General features: G+C 40.3%; 3 protein-coding genes and 1 pseudogene across 4 annotated transcripts; 3 read left to right on the forward strand and 1 right to left on the reverse strand.

Moving 5' to 3' along the window:
• Positions 1-2,559: 2,559 nt before the first annotated feature.
• Positions 2,560-3,914, reverse strand: LOC149040728 (RYamide receptor-like). Its single transcript, XM_089181602.1, has 2 exons — positions 3,910-3,914; positions 2,560-3,850 (listed from the first exon to the last, which is right to left on the reverse strand). Exons 1-2 carry the CDS (start codon positions 3,912-3,914, stop codon positions 2,713-2,715), a joined length of 1,143 nt encoding a protein of 380 aa, XP_089037728.1. The 3' UTR covers positions 2,560-2,712.
• A 40-nt stretch (positions 3,915-3,954) lies between these two features.
• Positions 3,955-4,814, forward strand: LOC149040729 (substance-P receptor-like). The gene is made up of 2 exons (XM_089181603.1): positions 3,955-3,959; positions 4,037-4,814. The coding sequence occupies exons 1-2, from the start codon at positions 3,955-3,957 to the stop codon at positions 4,812-4,814; spliced, it is 783 nt and encodes a 260-aa protein (XP_089037729.1).
• Positions 4,815-9,158: 4,344 nt separating this feature from the next.
• LOC149040730 (uncharacterized) lies at positions 9,159-15,866 on the forward strand (annotated as a pseudogene). The gene is made up of 2 exons (XR_016179546.1): positions 9,159-10,547; positions 15,162-15,866. The product of XR_016179546.1 is annotated as an uncharacterized LOC149040730 (transcript).
• A 4,362-nt stretch (positions 15,867-20,228) lies between these two features.
• Positions 20,229-21,212, forward strand: LOC149040731 (RYamide receptor-like). The gene has a single exon (XM_089181605.1). It carries the CDS (start codon positions 20,229-20,231, stop codon positions 21,210-21,212), a length of 984 nt encoding a protein of 327 aa, XP_089037731.1.
• The last annotated feature ends 248 nt before the right edge of the window (positions 21,213-21,460 follow it).

Raw genomic sequence — 21,460 nt, forward strand, 5'->3', positions numbered from 1 at the left:
GGGAATGAATTTTGTTGCTCAGCGATGGTTACATTTTGAATAGATAGCCTCGCCGAAGCACGGAAGGTTAATGAGCGTATGCGGTCGATTTAAGGCAACGAAGATATCATTTTTCCTCTAATCCTCCAAAATATCTTAAGTAAAATTAAAAAATAATACTAATCTTGTTCACGGTTGTGTGAATATTTTTCGTTTCAAAGAGCAAAAAGAGGTTTAGAAACGAATCTGTTGCCGTAAAAACATTTTTTTCCTAGGGGTGAACCGTTGATATGCATTAAAGAATCCTGTCAACGTTGCATTAGAAACAACTATGAATAAAATATACTAATCAAGTAGTATCTGATAAAATCTTACAGTCATGTGCATTAGAAAGGGTTTTAATTCCCGTCGGATATAGAATATCATCTTCATTTGGATTATATTATAAATACCATACAGAACACAGGGAGAAACTTATCATTTTATCAATCACTTTATCGTAGATATGACCATATCAGATGTATTAATCCAAATTTTCTAGATTTTCTATGTTTCGTGAGGAAACATTTACTGTGCATCATATATTGCTTACTTCTGGTAAGAACACAATGTGAGAAAGTTTTTAATTTGGCCTCGTTTGTTCAAACAGGTGCTCATACTGGCAAAACATTAGCAAACACTTACATGGAGTTTCAAAAATAGGACGCGATATGCTGGCGACATCCTGACGCAATTATCAAATAGTTGATTCTCTCAGTCGTATATTGTGGGTGGAAAAATATCTGAAAGAGGAAAGCGACTGACAACAGAATATAAACATTTAATATTCTCTTGCTACTGATTAAACAATTCTGTTCAAATAGAGTCCGCTTGTTGACGTCTTGCAGATCTCTTTTCTTTATTTCGATTAGTAACATTCAATATATCAAGTTTCCTTGTCTTCCCTCCCCCTCAATTTATTCATGAATCTCGCCTGTCGGAGGCTTACAGTCAGCAAAGACAGGCGAGGCGGCAGGTGCATAAAAGATGGCACGCAAAGGTTTCCTCGGACGTAGTTTCAATAAAGTTTCATTTTGTATTTCTTAATTGAAATGAGAGATAGGGCTGCCAATGTTCCATGACTCACTTATTTAGTACAAGATTGTCGAGCAATCATAATTAGTTAATGATATGAAAGAGATCACGGATTCTTTTACACTTTAACCCCCCCCCCCCCCCCCCCGCCTATAATTCTGATTAAGATTTCATACATGACAGTGATATAAACATATTCAAATTAAATAGAGACAGACGAAAAGATATGAACATAATGATTGTAGATATATGAAAATCATATATGTGCACTGCGGTGAAGAAACAAATATAAGAGATCCTCGCAGCTATGAACGCTACTGAACTAGTAGTTGAAATAAGACCGGAAGAAAGATTTTCAGGCCCGTACGGGATTTGAACCCATGACCTCTGTGATGTGATGGTTTATTTAGATCCAATGTAATAACTTGTTCCCAGTTGGCTTGTTAGCGCAGTTAGTAGAGCGCTGCATCGATATCGCAGAGGTCATGGGTTCAAATCCTGTACGGGCCTGAATTTTTTTCAGGTCTTATTTCAACTACTAGTTCAGTAGCGTTCATAGCTGCGAGGATTTCTTGTATGCGTAGATATGAATATGTTCAAATAAAGACAGACGAAACTTAATCGCTTCTTATTACAGGCTTCAGATGACACCCAAAGTTTTCATAGAGCATAATGGGAGACGAATTTTAAAAATTTCTTTTTCCTTTACACTTTGGCCGTCAGAATCGAGAAAATGTCAGATCTGTGAAATAAAGTCATCTGTGTCAGAAATTCGCTCTCGTGTAATTGTATGAAAATTTCCCAAATGATTCTGGTGGAAAAAGAAATTTAAAAAGATAAAATAGAATGAATGCCGATATTGACTTGAATTAATAGCTTTCGTCTTTTAATCTTTTCTTTTTTTTTGAAAATTGAAAGTTCGATGCGATGTTCAAATAAAGAGAGACAAAACTTAATGGCTTTTTTTTATTACAGGCTCCAGCTGGTACCCGGGTTTCATTTTCAAAGTATAATGAGGGGTGACTTAAAATTTCTCTTCCCTTCAAACTTTCGTATGTAAGGATCCAACAAAGGCAGAAACGCCTGAAACGTCAGATTTTGTGAAATTATATCATGATTTAGAAATTCGCTCCCTTGTTATCGTATGACAATTTTCCTACGCCTCTAGTGGGACAAAAAGATAACGATAAAAAAGAGTGCCGATGTCAACTTAAATTATTTTTTCGTCTTTTAAAGTAAACGTTTTAAAATTCAAATTTTTTAATCACGTTCAAATAAAGAGATGAGAGACAAAAGTTAACCGCTTCTTATTACAGGCTTCAGGTGGCACCCAGGTTTTCATAGAGCATAATAGAGGACGACTTAAATTTGAAATTTCTTTCAGTTCCTTCACACTTTGGCTACGTCAGAATCAATTTCTCTGCAATTAACATTCTTGTAATTGCATAAGGCTTTTCCCAATGCCCTTGAAAAACAAAGATATAAAAAAGGCGATCAAAATAATGCCCATTAATAATCCTTTTTAATTCCGATAACATGTAAAATAAAGAGATTTGAAACTTGACCGCTTCTTGCTACATGCTTTAATGGGTGGTTCCCCCAGTTTTCATCTTCAAAGGCCGACTAAAAATTTCGCTCCCCTTCGATTTTCAAAGTTGGTCAGTCAATGCAGTTTATCTGCACTACATGTGCATCTGAGACTAAACAATCGGTCTTCGATTCACTTGCCCGCCGTCGCTGGAATACAACACTTTCAGAAGTATTGACATCATTATTAAAGACAAGAGAGCCCCGCGTTAGATTCTTGAAACCTTGCCGGTAATTAACGCTAAAAATGAAACAAATGCAAGGGTTTATAGCACAGTTTGAGTGAGCCAAAAGAAAGGCAATGGCGGTAAAGTATCCGAAGCCACAGGATGCATTTTCGGGTCTGAAATGCGTCGGTAGTAACCAGTGAATCGTGTAGGGAAACCAGCACAGCGCAAACCCAAACACGATAGCTACCGACATCTTTAATACGTTTCGCTCCCTTATCGCTCGTTGGCGCTCAATGTTGATTGATGGCTCGCCTGGTTTCTTCTGAAGCTTAAGCCTTAGGCAAATAATTATATAAAGTATTGCAATCAATACGAATGGAACATAAAACGACACAGTGAAAACCGTTACGTTATAAAGTTTTAACGATGAGCTATCGCCAAAAGCTTCAATCCACTTTCGCTCACACGCCAAGCCATCCGGATACTCAACAAGTTTCATTGTCAAGAGATATGGAAACGAAACGGCCATTGCAACGATCCAAGTTACGAGGATGAGGAACGGACACAGCCTTGAACTGATGAGAGGAGAGCGGAGGGGAAATACTACAGCTACAAAACGGTCCATTGCAATTAGAACCAGGCTCTCGGTAGACACAGAAACAGAAACGTGAGGCAAGAACATTACCAGCTTACACAATACCACGCCAACAGGACCACTGATCAGCCACGGGTCCTCAGTGTATAACGATGTTAAATACGGCGTTATAAGAAAAATCGGCAAAAGAATATCGGATATGGCCATATTGACAATGAAAAAGTTGATGGATTTCCTCAAAGTTTTCGTCTTGTAAAAAATAATTGCAATCAATAAATTTGCAATCACTGAAACTACAGAGATCAGGCTGTAAGTAACAGTGTATCCGATTCTTCTTGCTGTAGGATCGAAGCACGATGCTGTCTTCGTTCCATTTGTGGTTTTGTTGAAGTTTATGCGGTCGTTTATGGCAATGGAAAACAGTAAAATCAAATATTTCAGTTTACTAGGTTTTTCTCAAAAGAATCTCTTGGTTTCTCTATAATCTTTTAAAATAGAGTGTACTACATCTTAGAACATTTTTCTTCATTTATTATAAGCCGCCATCACATGGAGTCAGCTGTCAAACGTAATTCAACAAATAACGCTATTTTAGCTTTTGCTTTCCAGTCATTTACTAAACATTTATCAGCTTTTTAATTGATCATTTGGTTTTGTTATACACTAACTCCTGGGTGATAGGCGGTCCGCTTGGTCAATTGTTATGTAAGTTCACTATTTATGCACCTAATGTGTCCTTTACTGTGTCTGTTCAAAGTCTGGTTTTAATAACGGTCGATCGATTTGGAGCTGTGTTTTTTCCCCTCCGTTCCCCGCTTATTAATTTAAAGCGATGCCGGTTCTTCATTCTCGCCACTTGGATCATCGCTATGGCTATCTGGTGCCGAAGCCTGTTCGTCCAGAAAGTTGTCGAGTTTCCAGAGGGGCTAGCGTGTGTGCTCGATTGGAATGACGCCTTCGGAGAATACTCGTCCTTCAAAAACTTCTCTTTGGTGATGTCAGTTGTAATTATTTTTGTCTCTTTTGTATTTATCACCATAGTTTACTCCGCCATAACGTTAAAAATCAAATCCCAGAAAATTCCAGGGCAGCAATCAACTAACACAAGAGAAAAACGCTTGAAGAGAGAGCGAAATGTTCTTAAACTGTCCGTTGCCGTCGTGTTGGGGTTTGCATTGTGCTGGCTGCCCCTAAGTATTGTGTGGCTCATGCTATTCAAGTCAGACCCAACAATTACAGCATCTTGTGGTTTCTATTACTTCATCTCTGTTTCCTTTTTTCTAGCTTGGTCGAACTGTGCGATCAACCCTTGGATCTTCCTATGTTTTGGTGGAAATTATCGTCAAGGTCTCAAGAATCTTCTCTGTTGCTCTTCTTTTGGTCCTGACGTTGATCAAAATGCACCGTAGTGCGACCCCCGGGACCCTAAGACTTTATTTCACTTAAGGATTAATTTTTCACTGAGCGTTTTTATTTCAGATTACGAAAAAGTCAGCAAGGTAATTAAAGATCTTAAAGTAAAACGTCTTATTGAGAAAGCATAATTAATTTTTTTAATTATTGATTGATCAAAAGGAATGGTGTAAATTGTCAGCTTGATGTCTTTTTAAGACATGATAGGTCAACATAAGGACTAATTCTGGTTAAAAACAGATTGTTTTATCGCTGAAAATGGCAATTAGAAATTATTAGAAAGACGTTATAACTCCCTCCATACAATGCTGAAATTTTCGAACAAATTTTAAGCATTCTTATCTTCCTTTGTCAGCTCACTTACTTTAGAAATGTACATAGATAAACTTATCGATGGAGAAGCTTTGATCAGCGGTCAAACCGTTGTTCGAACATTTGCGCAATGACTGTTTTTGTGAGCTATGTTAATCTGATCTCCTAATTTATTTATTTAAACGTATCACATTGAAGACAAATATGATGTAACGCATTGGACAAAAAGAGGTGAAATATAATGTTTATCAGTAGCTGAGTCGAGTCTGTGTCACAACCATAATTGTCATGATCATTACATGATGTAATATTCCCTTTTAAGATGACGATGGTTAATAAAATAAAGACAGAAACTTTTCATCACTTTTCTTCTCGTGTATGGAACAGGAAATCTATTTAAAAGCTTACTTGCAATTTTTTGATTCAATATTAGCTGCCTCAAAGCCGTCGAGAACTCCAGTTGCCTTAAACTTCGTTTTCATTTCAGAAAGTCGGTTATCAGGTGAATATCAAGGTGAACAAACTTTTCAAAATCGGATCTACTCTCTTAACTTTGGTATTGGTTGCAAATGATTCGCAAAGTAATAGGATACATGATCCCTTCGATGTCAGTTAGTGAGTTGATGTTCTTTGGTAAAAGGCTCAAAGAAACAGCAATAATTTAAGAGGAAAAATAAAAGGAAAAATGGCCGTGTACGCGTGTGTAAAATGGTGTGTACGCTGACATAACAGCGGGTACGAGTGCCAGCGACAATTCGCGCCCTGTGACATGGTGAATTTTTGTGAAAATCTTTCCTCCTGTGCCAGAGTTTTTTCCAAGTGACAATTTGCTCGAAATTGAACTCAGACTGGGTTTGTAAATGGACGCAAAATCTTTGAACTACAACCAGTGTGTGACAATGGTGATCTTTGTCACTTGTTCAAAGTTCTGTTTTGTGATTGGTTACCTGCCACAATTGACATCACTAAAAAACAAAAACGGGTTTAATTCATGTTGTAGACCGTCATCAAAACAGCAGGTGAAGGCTGTGAACCCAGACAGAGAGTCAGCGAAGGAGAGAGTCGTGTTAAATATACCAACAACATGTTCACTTTGGCAATAAGGCTTTAAAATCAACAAGTACAGCTAAAGAGTTACATTTCAATGACAGAGAAAAGGTTTCTCAATTCTCTGGATGTAAAGTAATATCAACTCAAACGCTTTTTAGCCAAAAGCTTTCTCACTCCTTTCAAATGTTACTTTTAGCTCTGCAGTTAGAGGCCACGACTTCAGAAGATTTGAGATCTTGGTCGGGGTAGTGGCTAGTATAGATTGGTGAAGGCAAGACCGATCTACACCATGAAAGTAATTAAGTGGTTCATTTCCGTCAGCCAGCTGCTTTCCTCGCTCATTTAAGTCTATCTGCACAAGTTGCAACAAAGCCCGTAATCTGACAAGAAACAATGATTGTTGCTACTAACTACTCATTAATTTTTATTGCAATTTTTATTTCAATTTTCTGTGTTCCGGGCCCACAGTAATTGGCGTCAGCTGTTGCGGAGTCCCTGCCTGTTTTGTTTGTGTGTATTTTATATTGAGCTAATAAATAAAGTTTGTCCATTGGAGTTGAAAGAAGTCGACCGAATACTTTACTTTTTGAAATAAGCTTAAACCTTTACAAATTGGATTCCTAATTTGTATCTGATTCCAAATCCGATGGCTAAGTTCCAATGCTCGATGTCTCTTCACTTTTCCAATATTTGGTGAAACAAATAGCAAAAAAAAAAGGCAGACAGCTCATTTCGTCTGTGCACATTCTAATTACAATTACACTTTTTGAGCCCAAGAATGGACACATACACCTTTTCATAATGCGACTTTAAGCTTTTCCCTACACCGAAAGGCCGGAACATGTCATTAAAAAAACTGTCAATTATATTTTGCTTATTTATGAATACATCACGAATTTTGTGTGATTTTCAGTATCAGAAAGGCCACAAAAAGTACACAGCCTCTAGTCGACGTACAAGACACACTGACTGTCAGACAGATTCAACAACAGTAATGGCTTTCTGTCAAAAACTTTCTTGCAAATAGAAAAAAAAAATTCTGTCAGGACACAAAATTTTACATGGGTGGCAGATGGAAAATATAGGTCCAGAAATCAGCAATTTTATTCATACAATACCAAACTATTACCGTCACTTTGTTCAGATTATCGCGAGGAAATCAATGACAGGAAGAGGTGGGAGACTGTGTCAGTGTTTGTTTCAAAGATACAACAAATTTTCTTTGCTATAATTTCCAGCGAAAGCATTATTAAATACACAGATTTTTGTCGCTCACAACTTTAAGCTCCTCTGTTTGCCTTTTTACAGAGACCTCCGACTACAACAAGAATTCGGTACCGAAAGAAAAAGCAGAGTGAACGAGACTTTGAAAGTCATCACAAATATTAACGAGATTCAGTTTCGAGATCGGATAAAAGGTTTTGAGACTCTCGATGTTTGAAGGTATCCGATTCACACCGCCTGTTATTTTGTCGGGAATAACTCCTGGATCTGCGTCTCAAGAAAAATATCATCAGTTTCCCCCGAAATGTGCGGTCGTTCACTGTTGTACCTAGTGGATTTACCTTTTGAACGAATCTTCGCCAAAAATCACAAGAGATTCAGTCACGCTACAAAGATAAGGTAGGGGAAACACTTTTTCTACTACTTTATATACGGTTTTTTGGGCAATGAATAACGCATGATACTTTTCAGAGACTGAGTGAAATGTTCTCGGTTGACTCATTTTAGAAACCGTGCTAAGCAACTGCTTTAAGTGTCTTTGGACACAAGGATTCGTTTCTTTCTTTTGTATATCAATTTATAATTCTCTAAAACTGATTTCACCACGGATCGTCTTACTACTAAGTATTTTTATGAAGGTGGTAACAATAACTCTCACGTTTATACTTACCTTTTTTACAAGTTATTTATTAGTAATCAGCTTTGTTTTCTTTATTGAGAATATAGATAGCCCCCTGAAAACTGCTCTATAGAAGAACTGGTATCTCAGTTCCAAGAATGTCGGTAACTGAGACTGTAGTGATAAATGGAACACAGACCGTGATGTCCTGCTTTGATTACGAAGTACTAAGGATCGCTTACATTGCTGCGTTTTTCCCGGTATCTCTAGTTTCATTGGTTGGAAACATCTTTATTGGAGTAATTGTATAGCTTCATTATTCATCAGCGACTCCTGGTTGGTCAGCGGTCCTCTCGGGCAAGCATTGTGTAAGCTGGTCTCCTTCTTAATAGAAGTCTCCACTGTTGTTTCATCTCAGAGTCTGGTTCTTATCGCAGTCGATCGATTTGGAACTGTAGTTTTTCCCCTCCATTCCCCACTGATCAGTTCAAACCAGTGCCAGTTCTTCATTCTCGCCACTTGGGTCATTGCCACGGTTGTCAGGTGCCCGATTCTGTTCTTCTTTAAAGTTTTGGAGTATCCAGACGGTCTGGTATGTACGCCATTGTGGTCTCCCTACTTCAAACACTATACTGTGGCGATGATCGCCGTTGTCTTTTATGTCCCATTAGTTTTGATCACCATACTTTACCTAACCATCGCTATAACAATCAAATCTCAGAAAACTGCAGGCGAACAATCAGTCAGCAGAAGAGGACACCGTATAAAGAGAGAGAAAATCGTCCTGAAGATCTCTATTGCTATCGTGTCAGCATTTACAATGGGCTGGCTGCCACTCAGTATCTGGTGGTTGGTGTACTTCTATTCATCAGACAAAACAGTGATATGGTCTTATGGATTTCAATATTTGACGGAGATTGTCCGATTTTTGATGTACTCATACTGTGCTGTAAACCCTTACTCTGTTTTATTTTTATTGGACATTACCGCCACGTTCTTAGAAATCTCCTCAGTTGCTTCTTTATGGTGCCCAGGGCTAATCAAGTTGCACCGCCCTAGCATAAGTTCGCACTGTCAAATGCTATTCAGTCGCAATTGAGGATAAATTTCGTACTGACCGTTTTAAGGAAGGAAGGTGTGAGGTGCATCAATGGCGGCCACGCGGAGCTTTAGCTCCGTCGCTTTACTGACTTTCTATGCTTTTACATTCCTATTTCTAACGCGAGGACCTATTCAAAATGGGTCTAAATGTTTGCTACGTAGGCCATTGGGGTTATTTTTGACGGGGACTGTATTTTCTGGTGATGCTGGTTTGATATTTGTCGTGAAGCTCGGCGGCAAATTTCGACTCGATTTGAGATCCGAGAGTTATTTCAAATCCAGTCTTCCAGTTACAAAGTGGACTAAACATGGATCTACTTCGCTTCACATTCCTGGCCACGACCCTCCGTTGGACATAACGATGTTTTCGGACGTTTCGCGGAACCCAGGTCCGCAGGTTCTACATTTTGAACACACCACAAGAACTTATGCGGATTTGCATATTGTTTCTTCAAGACCTACGATTTCCTATTCAAGGAATGATCTATTCAAGATTCGACGCGTTTCTCACTGTTCGCCTTCGGAACGGATTTTTGCCGATTTGAGGCGAGCTGCCCTGCTCCATTTAAGAGGATGTAAGGCTGGACGAAGGGATTTTATTCATGGAATCAAAGTGATTGCATCAAATCGATCTGAAGTTGATGGGCCTCGTCACGCTCCGGAGCACGCGGAGGGAGTGAACAAAAACAACCTTATTTCCATCCCCCGTGCTCCCCAACTGTTGAATCACCAGCAACGCCAACAACCTCTGAAATTTGTCCTTTTGAATGCTCGCTCAATCCGTATGAAGACTCTGTTATTGAGGGATTACATTGTAGAACATGATATCGATTTATTCGCCATCACTGAGACGTGGCTCACTGATGATTCTTTGGATGAATTCTACTGTCGTGACATTTGTCCTGAAGGGTATAACATTGAGCAGTTACCAAGGAATTATGCTCACGGTGGTGGAGTTGCTCTAGTTTACAGGAGATGCTTTAAGGTCAGGAGGGATGTACAAACGATCCACAGGAGTTTTGAACTCATTAATATTCATATTACATCAGTTTACAATCATAATCTTAGGCTTGTCGTTATTTACTGAGCTCCACCTAGTCTTGGGAATGGATTCACGGTCAGAATGTTTTTGGAGGAGTTTAGTTCTTTTCTGGAGGGACTTGTTTCGACTACTAATGCCCTGTTAGTCGCTGGCGACTTTAATTTTCATATTGACGTGCCTAATGATTGCGATGCTCGACTATTCTTACAAGTCCTGGAATCGTTCGATTTGATCCAGCACGTCTCTGAAGCGACTCATAAGAATGGTCACATACTCGATTTGATTATAACGAGAGCTCATGAGAAATTAGTTGGCCGCTGTACTGTGGACAATCCTTTTGTCTCGGATCATCTTGCTGTACACAGTTTGTTGGACCTTGCTGTTTCGTTCTAGCATAAACACACGATTTCTAGGTAACGAACAGTCTTTATTTGTAAACTAAGTGCGCTCTCATGTAGATATATGTGATCTAAAACCTTTTTTGATTAGATAACATCGACCGCTGTATCATGTGTCACCTGAGGTGCACGTGATCTCCGAGTGTGCTCTCGTTACATCCTTTCTTTCATAAGAAACAAAACGAAAACAACGGAACAATCAAAACAAACATGAGAAACAAAAAAATCAAAACCACTATCCAAAAGAATCAACTAGTCAAGTCCGGTAATGTCTTTGTCTCTCATGACACTGACTCAGGTTAACGAACAAAGTCTTTCAGATAGGACGGGGGCTTCGTTATTCGACCACTGCGAGTCTGGTTGCCTTTGGAAGCTTGCGATGTTAGATCAGTCGCAGGCTGCTCGATCGCTGGCTCCTGTGGCTTCGCTACTTCTGAGCTGGAGTGACCACTGGCGTTAGTTTCTTGTTCAATGTGTTTAGATGGCGAGGGAAGTTCTGTCTGCTTGGGCATCTGGGTTGTTGGCGTGTGAGACTCTTTTGTAGTTGCTTTCAGATGCCTTCTATTTCGTCTAAGGGCAGAGCCATCTTCTGTGAGGACTTTGTAGGATCGCATGTTCACCTGTTCCTGAACAGTGGCTTTCTTCCAGGGCGCCTTGGGGTTGCTTGTGGGCTGAATGCGCACTGAGTCTCCAGTTTTCAGTGGTGGCAAATCTCGAGCGTTTCTATTGTAGTAAAATGCCTGCTTGGTTCTTGTCTTCCATTTTTCTTCTTGGACATTTTCGGCGAGTTTGGGTTTAAGGAGCTTCTCGCTTGTTGGGAGTAGGGTCCTTGTTCGACGACTCATTAGTCGTTGTGCTGGACTGCTTTTCATGCCTTCTGAGGGTGTGTTTCGGTGGTCGAGGATCGCGAGCCAAGGATCTGTTCCATCTTTGTTAGCCTTCTTAATAAGCCTTTTCACAGTCTTGACTGCGCTTTCCGCCATACCATTGGACTGCGAATGTCCGGGACTTGAGGTTAAATGATTGAATTCCCAATCTCGAGCAAATCTCCTGAATTCATCCGAATCAAACTGTGGGCCATTGTCGGAAAACACAGTGTTCGGGATGCCATGTCTTGCAAAGTGTTGCTTCAATTTGTAGATAACAGCTTTAGATGTTGTACTGGACTCCAACCTATCGACTTCCCAGTAGTTGCTGTAATAATCTACCGTCACGAGGTAACGTCGGTTGTTTGTCTCAAACAGATCAACACCAACCTTGGACCATGGCCGGTCAGGTACCTCATGTGGGTGGAGTGTTTCCTTCTGCTGGGAGATCTCAAAGGTTCGACAAGTTTCACACTGTCTGACAAAGTTCTTCACAGCTGTGTTCATTCCTGGCCAGAAAACGCTTTCTCTCGCGCGTCTCGAGCATCCTTCCACGCCAATATGTGATCGGTGGATTCTGGATAGGACTTCTGGTCTGAGGGATTTTGGAACTACACATCTGTCTCCTTTGAAGATAATTCCATCTTGCGCTGATAGCTCGTCACGAACGTTGAAGTATGGCGTGACGTCATTTGGGAGATCAATCTTGGTCTCAGGCCACCCTTCTCGAATGATTTTCTGAAGTGCTTGCATCGTGCTGTCTCGCAGACTTTCTTTACGGATATTGTCTAGGCTAGCTTTGCGGAGTGGCAGAAACTCGACCATATGTATTTCTTCAACTTCTTTGTCGATGGTTAGCACTTCATCGCGCGATGTGGTGTTGGGAAGGGGTGCTCTAGAGAGTGTGTCTGCCAGATACATGTGCTGGCCTGGCTTGAAACCAATTTCGAGGTTATACTTCTGCAGGCGAAGTAGCATTCGTTGTAGACGCTTGGGGGCGGCCACGAGGGGTTTGCGGTAAATAACTTCAAGTGGTTTATGGTCGCTCTCAACAATCACTTTGCGACCATAAGTGTATTGGTTGAACTTCTCGGCTCCAAACACTATGGCTAGCAGTTCTTTCTCTATTTGCGCATAGTTGCGTTCTGTATCCGTCAGGGATCGCGATGCGTATGCCACTGGCTGACCATTTTGTAAAAGCGTAGCTCCAAGTCCAGTGTCCGAGGCGTCGCATTGAAGTACAGTCTCTTTGGCGGGATCAAAGTATCGGAGGACAGGTGCTTGGGAAGCTGCTTCTTTGATCTTCTTAAAGGCGCTCTCATGGACGTCGCTCCAGTGCCATTCTGCATCCTTGCGCGTTAGCTGTCGAAGAGGTTCGCAAATGTCTGCCAGCTTTTTTAAGAATCTCGTCAGGTAATTCGCTAGACCAACAAGCCGCTGTACACCTTTCACATCTGTTGGTCGCCTCATGCCTTTGATGGCGTCTATTTTGGATGGGTCTGGTTTTAGCCCATCTCTTGTTAACACATGACCAACGTAGGGGATTTCTGTCATCTTCAACTTGAACTTCTCCTTGTTCAGTTTCACTCCCTTTTCGCGGCACCTTTCAAGTAGAGTTATGAGTTTTTTGTCGTGATCTTTCACTGCTTCTTGCACAGTGTCACCTTCACCCGAGATGAGGATGTCGTCTGCAACTGTGCGCACACCGGGAAGGCCTTCGATGGCTTGATCCAAACGATGTTGGAAATATTCCGGTGCGGGTGATATGCCAAATGGCATCTTCAGCCACCGCTACCGACCAAATGGAGTGCCAAACGTTGTTAGATAGCTTGAATCTTCATCTAACTCGACATGCCAAAACCCGTTTTTAACGTCACACACACTGAAGACTTTAGCTTTTGACAAGTCCGGCAGGAGATCGTCGATAACCGGAAGAGGGTAGTGGCTGCGTTTCAAAGCTTTATTTAGTGGCTGAGGGTCGATACACACGCGAAGCTTGCCGTTGGGCTTCTTAACAAGTACCAAGCTTGAGACCCAATCTGTTGGAGTGTCAACTGCTTTTATAACACCAAGTTCTTCGAGACGAGTGAGCTCTTGCTTTAACTTGGGTTTCATTGCCACTGGAATCCTTCTAACAGGCTGTTTCACTGGTTCAATGGTTGTGTCCAACTCTAAGTGAAGTTTCTTCTCAAATTTTCCTTCTCCAGTGAAAACGTCATGGAAATCTGCTGCTATTTGTTCCATCGTTAGGCCCATTGCTTCAGTCTTTTCTTGTACCAATGAGATATTCTCGTAACGCACTTTGATTAATTTCATTTTCTGCACCGTTTTGGAACCCAACAGTGGCGTGCAGTCGTTATTGACAACAACAAACTCTGTTTCGCATTCTTCATCAACCTTGGGATTTACCAGATTAACACGACATTTACCGATGGTTTCCATTTTCGATCCGTTAAACATGCTGAGGACTTGTTTCGAATGCGCGATCGGGCACTCGTTCGGTAAATCGTTTTTGCTTATCACATTACAGGTGGCGCCACTGTCGACTTGAAAACGAACGGGATGACCTTTGATCTCCATTGTTGCGAAGATTTTCGATTTGATGGGTTGACTACTGACACTTTTGACACTTTGTTCTTCCAGATTTTCGGATGAAATCGTGAAGCAGTACTCTTCATCGCTCGAATCCTGCGAAGTTTTTGCGTCTCGCACTCGGTGAATCCGTTCTTTTCTTCGTTGTCGCCCACCACGTTTCTGTTTACATAGCTTGGCGAAGTGATTTGTTTTGCCGCATTTCGCACATTCTTTTCCGAACGCTGGGCATTTATCTCTTGATCTCTCGTGTTTTCTGCCGCAGTATTTGCAATTAACTAACTTAGGACTGGCGTCTTTGCCGTCTTTTTTCTCTTTGTGGTTGAGTGCGTTGACTTCTTCTCTTCCACTCATGACTTTCATTTGCGATGCAGTTGTTTCGGCTGATCGACATACATCGATACACTTCTGAAGATTTAATTTGGGCTCTTGTAGTAATTTCTTCCTAGTTCCCGTGTCACAAATTCCACAGACGATCCTATCACGAATTAATTCGTCGGTGAGCGGACCAAAAATGCACGTTTTCGCGAGAGTTTTGAGCGCTGTGAGATACGTGTCAAATGATTCGCCGCTTTCTTGTTTTCTATTATTGAAGCAGTATCGCTCGTAAATGACATTTGTTTGGCCAATGCAATGCCTCTCCATCAACTCCAGAACTGTATTCATTACGTTCTTGTCTTCTTCATTTTCGAACGGAAGACCATTGTAGACTTCGAGGGCTTCGGTTCCAATGCAGGTAATGAAAGTAGCTACACGGTATTTATCTTCTTGCTGGTTGAGACGTGAGGCGATTTCGAACGAATCCCACACTTGCTTCCACTTCTTCCAGTTTTCTGAAATATTTCCTGCCAAATTCAATCGCGACGGAATTGGTAAATTGCTTTGTATTCCATAGCATGGCGTCGGCGCTTGAACACTCGCTGAATCTTGAGGTGGTGTAGTAGTCATCGTGTCGAAGAGGCTACACTCCTGGTACCATGTTTCGTTCTAGCATAAACACACGATTTCTAGGTAACGAACAGTCTTTATTTGTAAACTAAGTGCGCTCTCATGTAGATATATGTGATCTAAAACCTTTTTTGATTAGATAACATCGACCGCTGTATCATGTGTCACCTGAGGTGCACGTGATCTCCGAGTATGCTCTCGTTACACTTGCTAAATTACCACTCGAGCGTAAACGAATCTCATATCGCAAGATTCGTGATATTGATTTTAGCGAGTTTTGTGGTCAGTTGGAGAACACCAGGCTAGTAAGGGATGCTGCTTCTTTTAGTCTCGGCGAACTTGTTTATGAGTATAACACTACATTAAAGTCGTTGTTAGACAGACACGCGCCTCTGAAGACTAAGACCATTACTCTTCGCCCAACCGCCCTATGGTACACTGAGGAAATACGATCTGAAAAGAGAAAACGCAGAGCTCTCGAGCGGCGCTGGCGTTCTTCAAAACGAGAATCGGATTATTCTAGATTTAAGGAACAATGCCTTAGAGTGAACGCTTTGATCAAGAAAACGAAAGTTGACTATTACTCAGGCATTATACGGGAGAGTAGTAATAATCCCCGAAGTCTTTTCAATACGGTAAATAAGCGCCTACATAAGCGCGTGCCAGCGGAGTATCCTTCAGGGTGTGCGTCTGATGGTGATCTTGCTAACAAGTTCATTGACTTCTTTAGTGAGAAGATTACAGTTCTGCGAAACTCACTTGACTCCACATCTGATATTGTTGTGGAGTCCGATGGCATTGTCCATCAGTGTGCCTTGTCATGTTTTAAGTCTGTAACATCGTCTGATGTCTCGGAATTACTTAGTAAAGATGACCATCAAATCCTGTCCTCTTGATCCCTTCCCTGCTTCTGTTTTGAAGCAGTGCACATCAGGTCTTTTGCCTGTTATCACTCAAATTGTAAATCAGTCTTTATGTCTAGCTGTTTTTCCAGACTGTTTTAAGCTTGCATTGTTGAATCCTCTTCTCAAAAAGCCCACACTTGATGTTGAAGTTTTTTCGAATTTTCGTCCTATCTCAAATTTGACCTTCATGTCTAAACTCACTGGGAAAGTGGTGGCATCTCAGTTGATTAACCACATTTCTAGTAATGGACTTGATGAAATACTACAATCTGCATATAAACAATTTCATAGTACCGAAACAGCTTTAGTTAAAATTTTTAATGATATTATCCTAGACGTTGATAGGAATAGGACTGTTATCTTACTTTTATTAGATCTATCGGCCGCTTTCGATACGGTCGATCACACTATACTGATTGAGAGATTAGCAAACCGCTTCGGTCTTTGCGATCTAGCTCTGGCCTGGTTTAAATCATACCTGAGCGACACAACTCATTTTGTGAGCATTCGTGGTGCGCGGTCTGTCACGTGTTCGCTGTCGTGCGGAGTACCACAGGGCTCCGTGCTTGGACCGATTTTATACCTGCTCTATACCTCCCCATTGGGGGATATTGTCAGACAATACAACATGGGCTATTATTTCTATGCTGATGATACTCAGTTGTATCTGTCTTTCAATTCTCTCAGTGGGGATGATCAAGCTTATTCTGTCTCTCAGGTTGAATCTTGTGTTAGAGATATCGACCGTTGGATGTCTTGTAACAAACTTAAGTTGAATAGGGACAAGACGGAACTGCTCGTTATCAGTTCAAAATATCGGCCATGCCCATCTTTAGATAGTATCATGATTGGTGATCATCGTGTTGAGCGGTCTGACAAAGCTAGGAACATAGGAGTTGTTTTTGATGAGACCTTGTCACTGGATAAGCATGTGAGTTCCGTTTGTAAATCTGCTTTATTTCATCTTCGGAATATCGCTAAGATTAGAATGTATCTGACTTCTGAGAGCACAAAGACCCTTGTCCATGCTTACGTTACTTGTCGACTGGACAATTGTAACTCGTTGCTCCTCGGGTCACCGGACTATATTATTCAGAAGCTCCAGCGCGTTCAAAACTGCGCCGCACGCCTTGTAGCTGGGCAACCTAGGGCTGCACACATTCGCCCCGTCCTTAAGGAGCTACACTGGTTACATGTGGAGCAGCGAATTACCTTTAAAGTATTACTGTTAACTTTTAAATCTCTCAATAATCTGGTGCCTCCGTATTTAAGTCAACTTATAGTCCCATATAACCCTACAAGAAATCTTAGGTCTGCTGGCAAACATTTATTAGAAGTACCGAATGTGCGCCTGAAGAGCTATGGGGACAGGGCCTTTTCGGTCGCTGCCCCAAAGCAATGGAATGATACTCCCTTAGACATTAAATTAAGTGGATCAGTTGATGTTTTTAAATCTAAATTGAAAACTTATCTTTTCAGACTCGCTTTCATTTGACTTTTTGTTTTAGTGTTATTGTTAGTTAGTTATTTTCTTTTTTGATTGTAAAGCGATATAGAGCTTTTGTATATACCGCTATACAAATAAAGTTATTATTATTATTATTATTATTATTATTATTATTAATTAGAACTTAGGGAAGGTCAGCTTGGTCAGGTCTTGATGTCTGCGGAGGAGAAGTTACTTTTCTTTGCACGGAGTTTGATTTTCAGACAGCCAGTTGAAAAGTATATCAACATCATGGCACCTCTAGAAACTAACAGTACTATATTCGTACCTGTATTCAGCGGTCACTCAAGGGGAAAGGCGGGATGGCCGCTATGTACAGGTTGACCGCTAAATACAGGTTTCACAGAATAGGGGTATTATAAACACTATAAACAACGCCACTTCATGCCAGAACTGACCAACTAATGTACAGAATCTCGCTCAAAAATAGCACTTTGATTTCGGGAGAGAAACACGGATCAAAATTTACTTGAAAGATCATTCTTAGTTTTATTTTAGTGGTTACTTTTTAAGTGACGTTGAATACAGGTGGAAGACAGTACAAACAGGCCGTTGGGTGACCATGGCAGCTCAATAGAGGTGACCGTTTAATAGAGGTGAAAATTACAGTGATTAAGGGAAGACAAATTGTGGACTTTGACATGACCCCTTAATACAGGGTAATCGCTTAATATGGTGCCGCCTAATACAGGTTCGGTTGTACTTCTTCGGAGCGTCAGTAAACGGAGTGCTTTCAACAGGGAAGTTTGCTGACGTAAATAAATAAGCAAACTCCCCGAAAAGATGTACATGACTAAATGCAAGAAGTGCATTTTTGTCTGAATGGATTTCAATATAAAGTAACTAATTCAAGCAAAATTACGCTGTTTATTCTGTTCAGTTCTTTTACTAAAAGTTTGAGTTCAGAGCCAAAGATTGGTTAAAAAAGGGGAAATTATCGTTTGCCTGAAACAAGTTCAGGGATACGGTTTATCAAAACCGATATTTATTCGTTTTCACTCTCTCGTCCTTTTGTTCTTCCCTGTTTCACCGCGGGGACTGAAATTTTTCGCTCGACGATGTTTACATTTTGAATAGCTAGCCTCGCCGAAGCACAGAAGGTTGATGAGTGTATGCAGTCGATTATATTAAAGCAACGGAGATATCATATTTGCTGTAATCCTCCAAAATATCTTGAGTAAAATTAGAAGAGAAGGCTAATCTTGTTCACGGCTTGTGCGAATTTTTGTCGTTTAAAAGTGCAAAAAGCTGAAAGCAGACGGAGAAACGTTTCATGGTCGCCTTTTGCAATACTATTTGCCGTTAACGTCACGCTTAAACTTCTCTATTTTAGAACAACTTCCTTTCTCATACATGATGATTCTGAGACAAGCTGTCAACTGTCATTCAACATCACTTAATTATTCTATTCCGGTACTCGCCATTCCATCACGTCCTTTATTCCTGTTTGCCTTTATATTCAGATCACGCTTTTGGTTGAACTACCTTCCTTAGAAATGACTTGTTTTTCCCCTTTTATATGTAAATAAATTTCTCTAAAATTGTTGTTTTCACTTCTTGTCTTCCAATTCTGTCTGTAATTATACTCGTGATTAACAAATTGGACTCCACTTAGCAGTCGTTCGATTTAGTTTATCACTCGTATGATTACAGACCGAATTGGACTCCACTCGGTTCTATTACCATTACTAATCTGTTTCGCTTTCCATGGAAATTTTAGTCAAGGCCTTAAGACTCTCTTTAGCTGATTTCTTTGTGGTTGACTGAGATGTTTTTTGTAGTTTGAGCCCTGATGGCTTATTTCATTTTTTTAAATTTTCCATTCGCTATTATATAAATACAAAATTTTTTATAGAGCGGCTTTACGCGATAAAAATGGACGTAATACGTCGATTAATACGTCAACGTTAAAAGAATTTCGAAATTCTTCAAATAGGAAGTGACTTATTAATTAAGCAGACAGCTGGAAATCCCAGAGAAGGAATGTTTACATGAAAAGTAGTCTCGCAATATTCAAAGGTATTTGAAGATAAAGACAGATTAATTAAATTATTATGACAGAGATAGTTTACCATAAGGTTGTTTTGTAGCTATTGTTTTTGTAGTTAAATAGGGCGAATGATAGGTTTATGTAAATCATCTTGAAAGTCATTTCAAAACAGTGACATCATTAGTCAAGAAGAACACGGAACTTCAATTTCTAAGATTGATCTTTTCCAGCACTAATCGTAGTTTTATTTCAATTAGCGCTAAACTTAAATCATCCGCACAGATATCTTGTCTACTGGTATTCATTTACCAATCATACCAAAAGGTTAGAAAGAATTATAGAATTCAAAAACATTTTTTGAGTACAGACTGTAAGTCGATATTAACTGAAAGTAAAATGATATCTGACGATTCTTAGTTAATCAATTTTTAATGTATACGTAGACAGTCGTCTCTGCTTTATTTAAATAGGGTATAGGCAGCCTCTCAATTAAGAGCTCTTGGCATACGACTAAGGATTCAGAGTCAGACAGAGAACTGTTGGCCGAAGAAGAAACCGATAATCGGATGCCGCATGAGGACTTTTTTTAAGACTTTTTATTTTGTCGCACGCTCGTGACAGGACAAAAACATCTTTCTTCCAGAAATTTATATGTCGAGAATAACTTTTGGATCCGTACCTGAAAAAGATTGTTTCCCCCAAACGACCAATTGTTGATTGGTTTTACAGTGTGGATACAGCTATTTTGAAAGAGTAGCTCGGTAAAAACTGTGAGTCAGCTTTGTTTTCTTTACTGAGGATATAGGTAGCTTCCTGAGGACTGCTCTGAAGAAGAACTAGTATTTCAGCTGCAAGAATGTCGGTGAATGAGACCGCAGTGGTAAACGAAACACAGAGCGTGTCGTCCTGCTTTAATTACGAAGTACTAAGGATCGCTTACATCGCTGCCTTTTTTCCGATATCTTTAGTTTCATTGTTTGGAAACATCTTTATTGGAATAATTGTCTACAAGACGAAATCCCTAAAAAAGCCAGTCAACTATTTTATTGCAAACATGGCCATGTCAGATCTGGTGTTTCCCATTTCCATGTTTCCTCGTGATATAGCTTCATTATTCATTAGCGGCTCCTGGTTGATCAGCGGTCCTCTCGGCCAAGCATTGTGTAAGCTGGTCTCCTTCTCAATAGAAGTCTCCGTTCTTGTTTCATCTCAGAGTCTGGTTCTTATCGCAGTCGATCGATTTGGAACTGTAGTTTTTCCCCTCCGTTCCCCACTGATCAGTTTAAACAAGTACCGCTTCTTCATTCTCGCCACTTGGATCATTGCCATGGTTGTCAGGTGCCCGATTCTGTTCTTCTTTAAAGTTTTGGAGTATCCAGACGGTCTGGTATGTACGCCATTGTGGTCTCCCTACTTTAAACACTTTACTGTGGCGATGATCGCCGTCGTCTTTTATGTCCCATTAGTTTTGATCACAATACTTTACCTTACCATCGTTATAACAATCAAATCTCAGAAAACTGCGGGCGAACAATCAGTCAGCAGGAGAGAACAACGTTTAAAGAGAGCGAAAATCGTTGGGAAGACCTCCATTGCTATCGTGTCAGCATTTACAATGGGCTGGCTGCCACTCAGTATCTGGTGGTTGGTGTACTTCTATTCATCAGACAAAACAGTGATATGGTCTTGTGGATTTCATTATTTCACGCAGATTGTTCGATTTTTGATGTACTCATACTGTGCTGTAAACCCCTGCATCTGTTTTATATTCATTGGACATTACCGCCAGGGTCTTAAAAATCTCCTCAGTTGTTTCTCTACGGCGCTCAGGGCGCCATAATCAAGTTGCACCGCCGTAGTTTAAGCCCCGCACTATAACAGTACAATAGTCGAACTTGTATTCAGCGGTCACAATATAAGTTGACCGCTTAATTCAAGTTCAGTTGTACTTCTTCAGAGAGTCAGTAAGCGGAGTACTTTCAAAAGGGAAGTTTGGTGTTATAAATAAATTAACAAGTTAGTGAAATTAACTCCACGAAAAGATGTACAAGACTTAAGGCAAGAAGCGTATTTCTCTCTTAATGGATT

This window comes from Pocillopora damicornis, chromosome 9 (genome assembly GCF_964200805.1).
Source record: "Pocillopora damicornis chromosome 9, jaPocDami1.2, whole genome shotgun sequence".
Lineage (NCBI taxonomy): Eukaryota > Metazoa > Cnidaria > Anthozoa > Scleractinia > Pocilloporidae > Pocillopora > Pocillopora damicornis.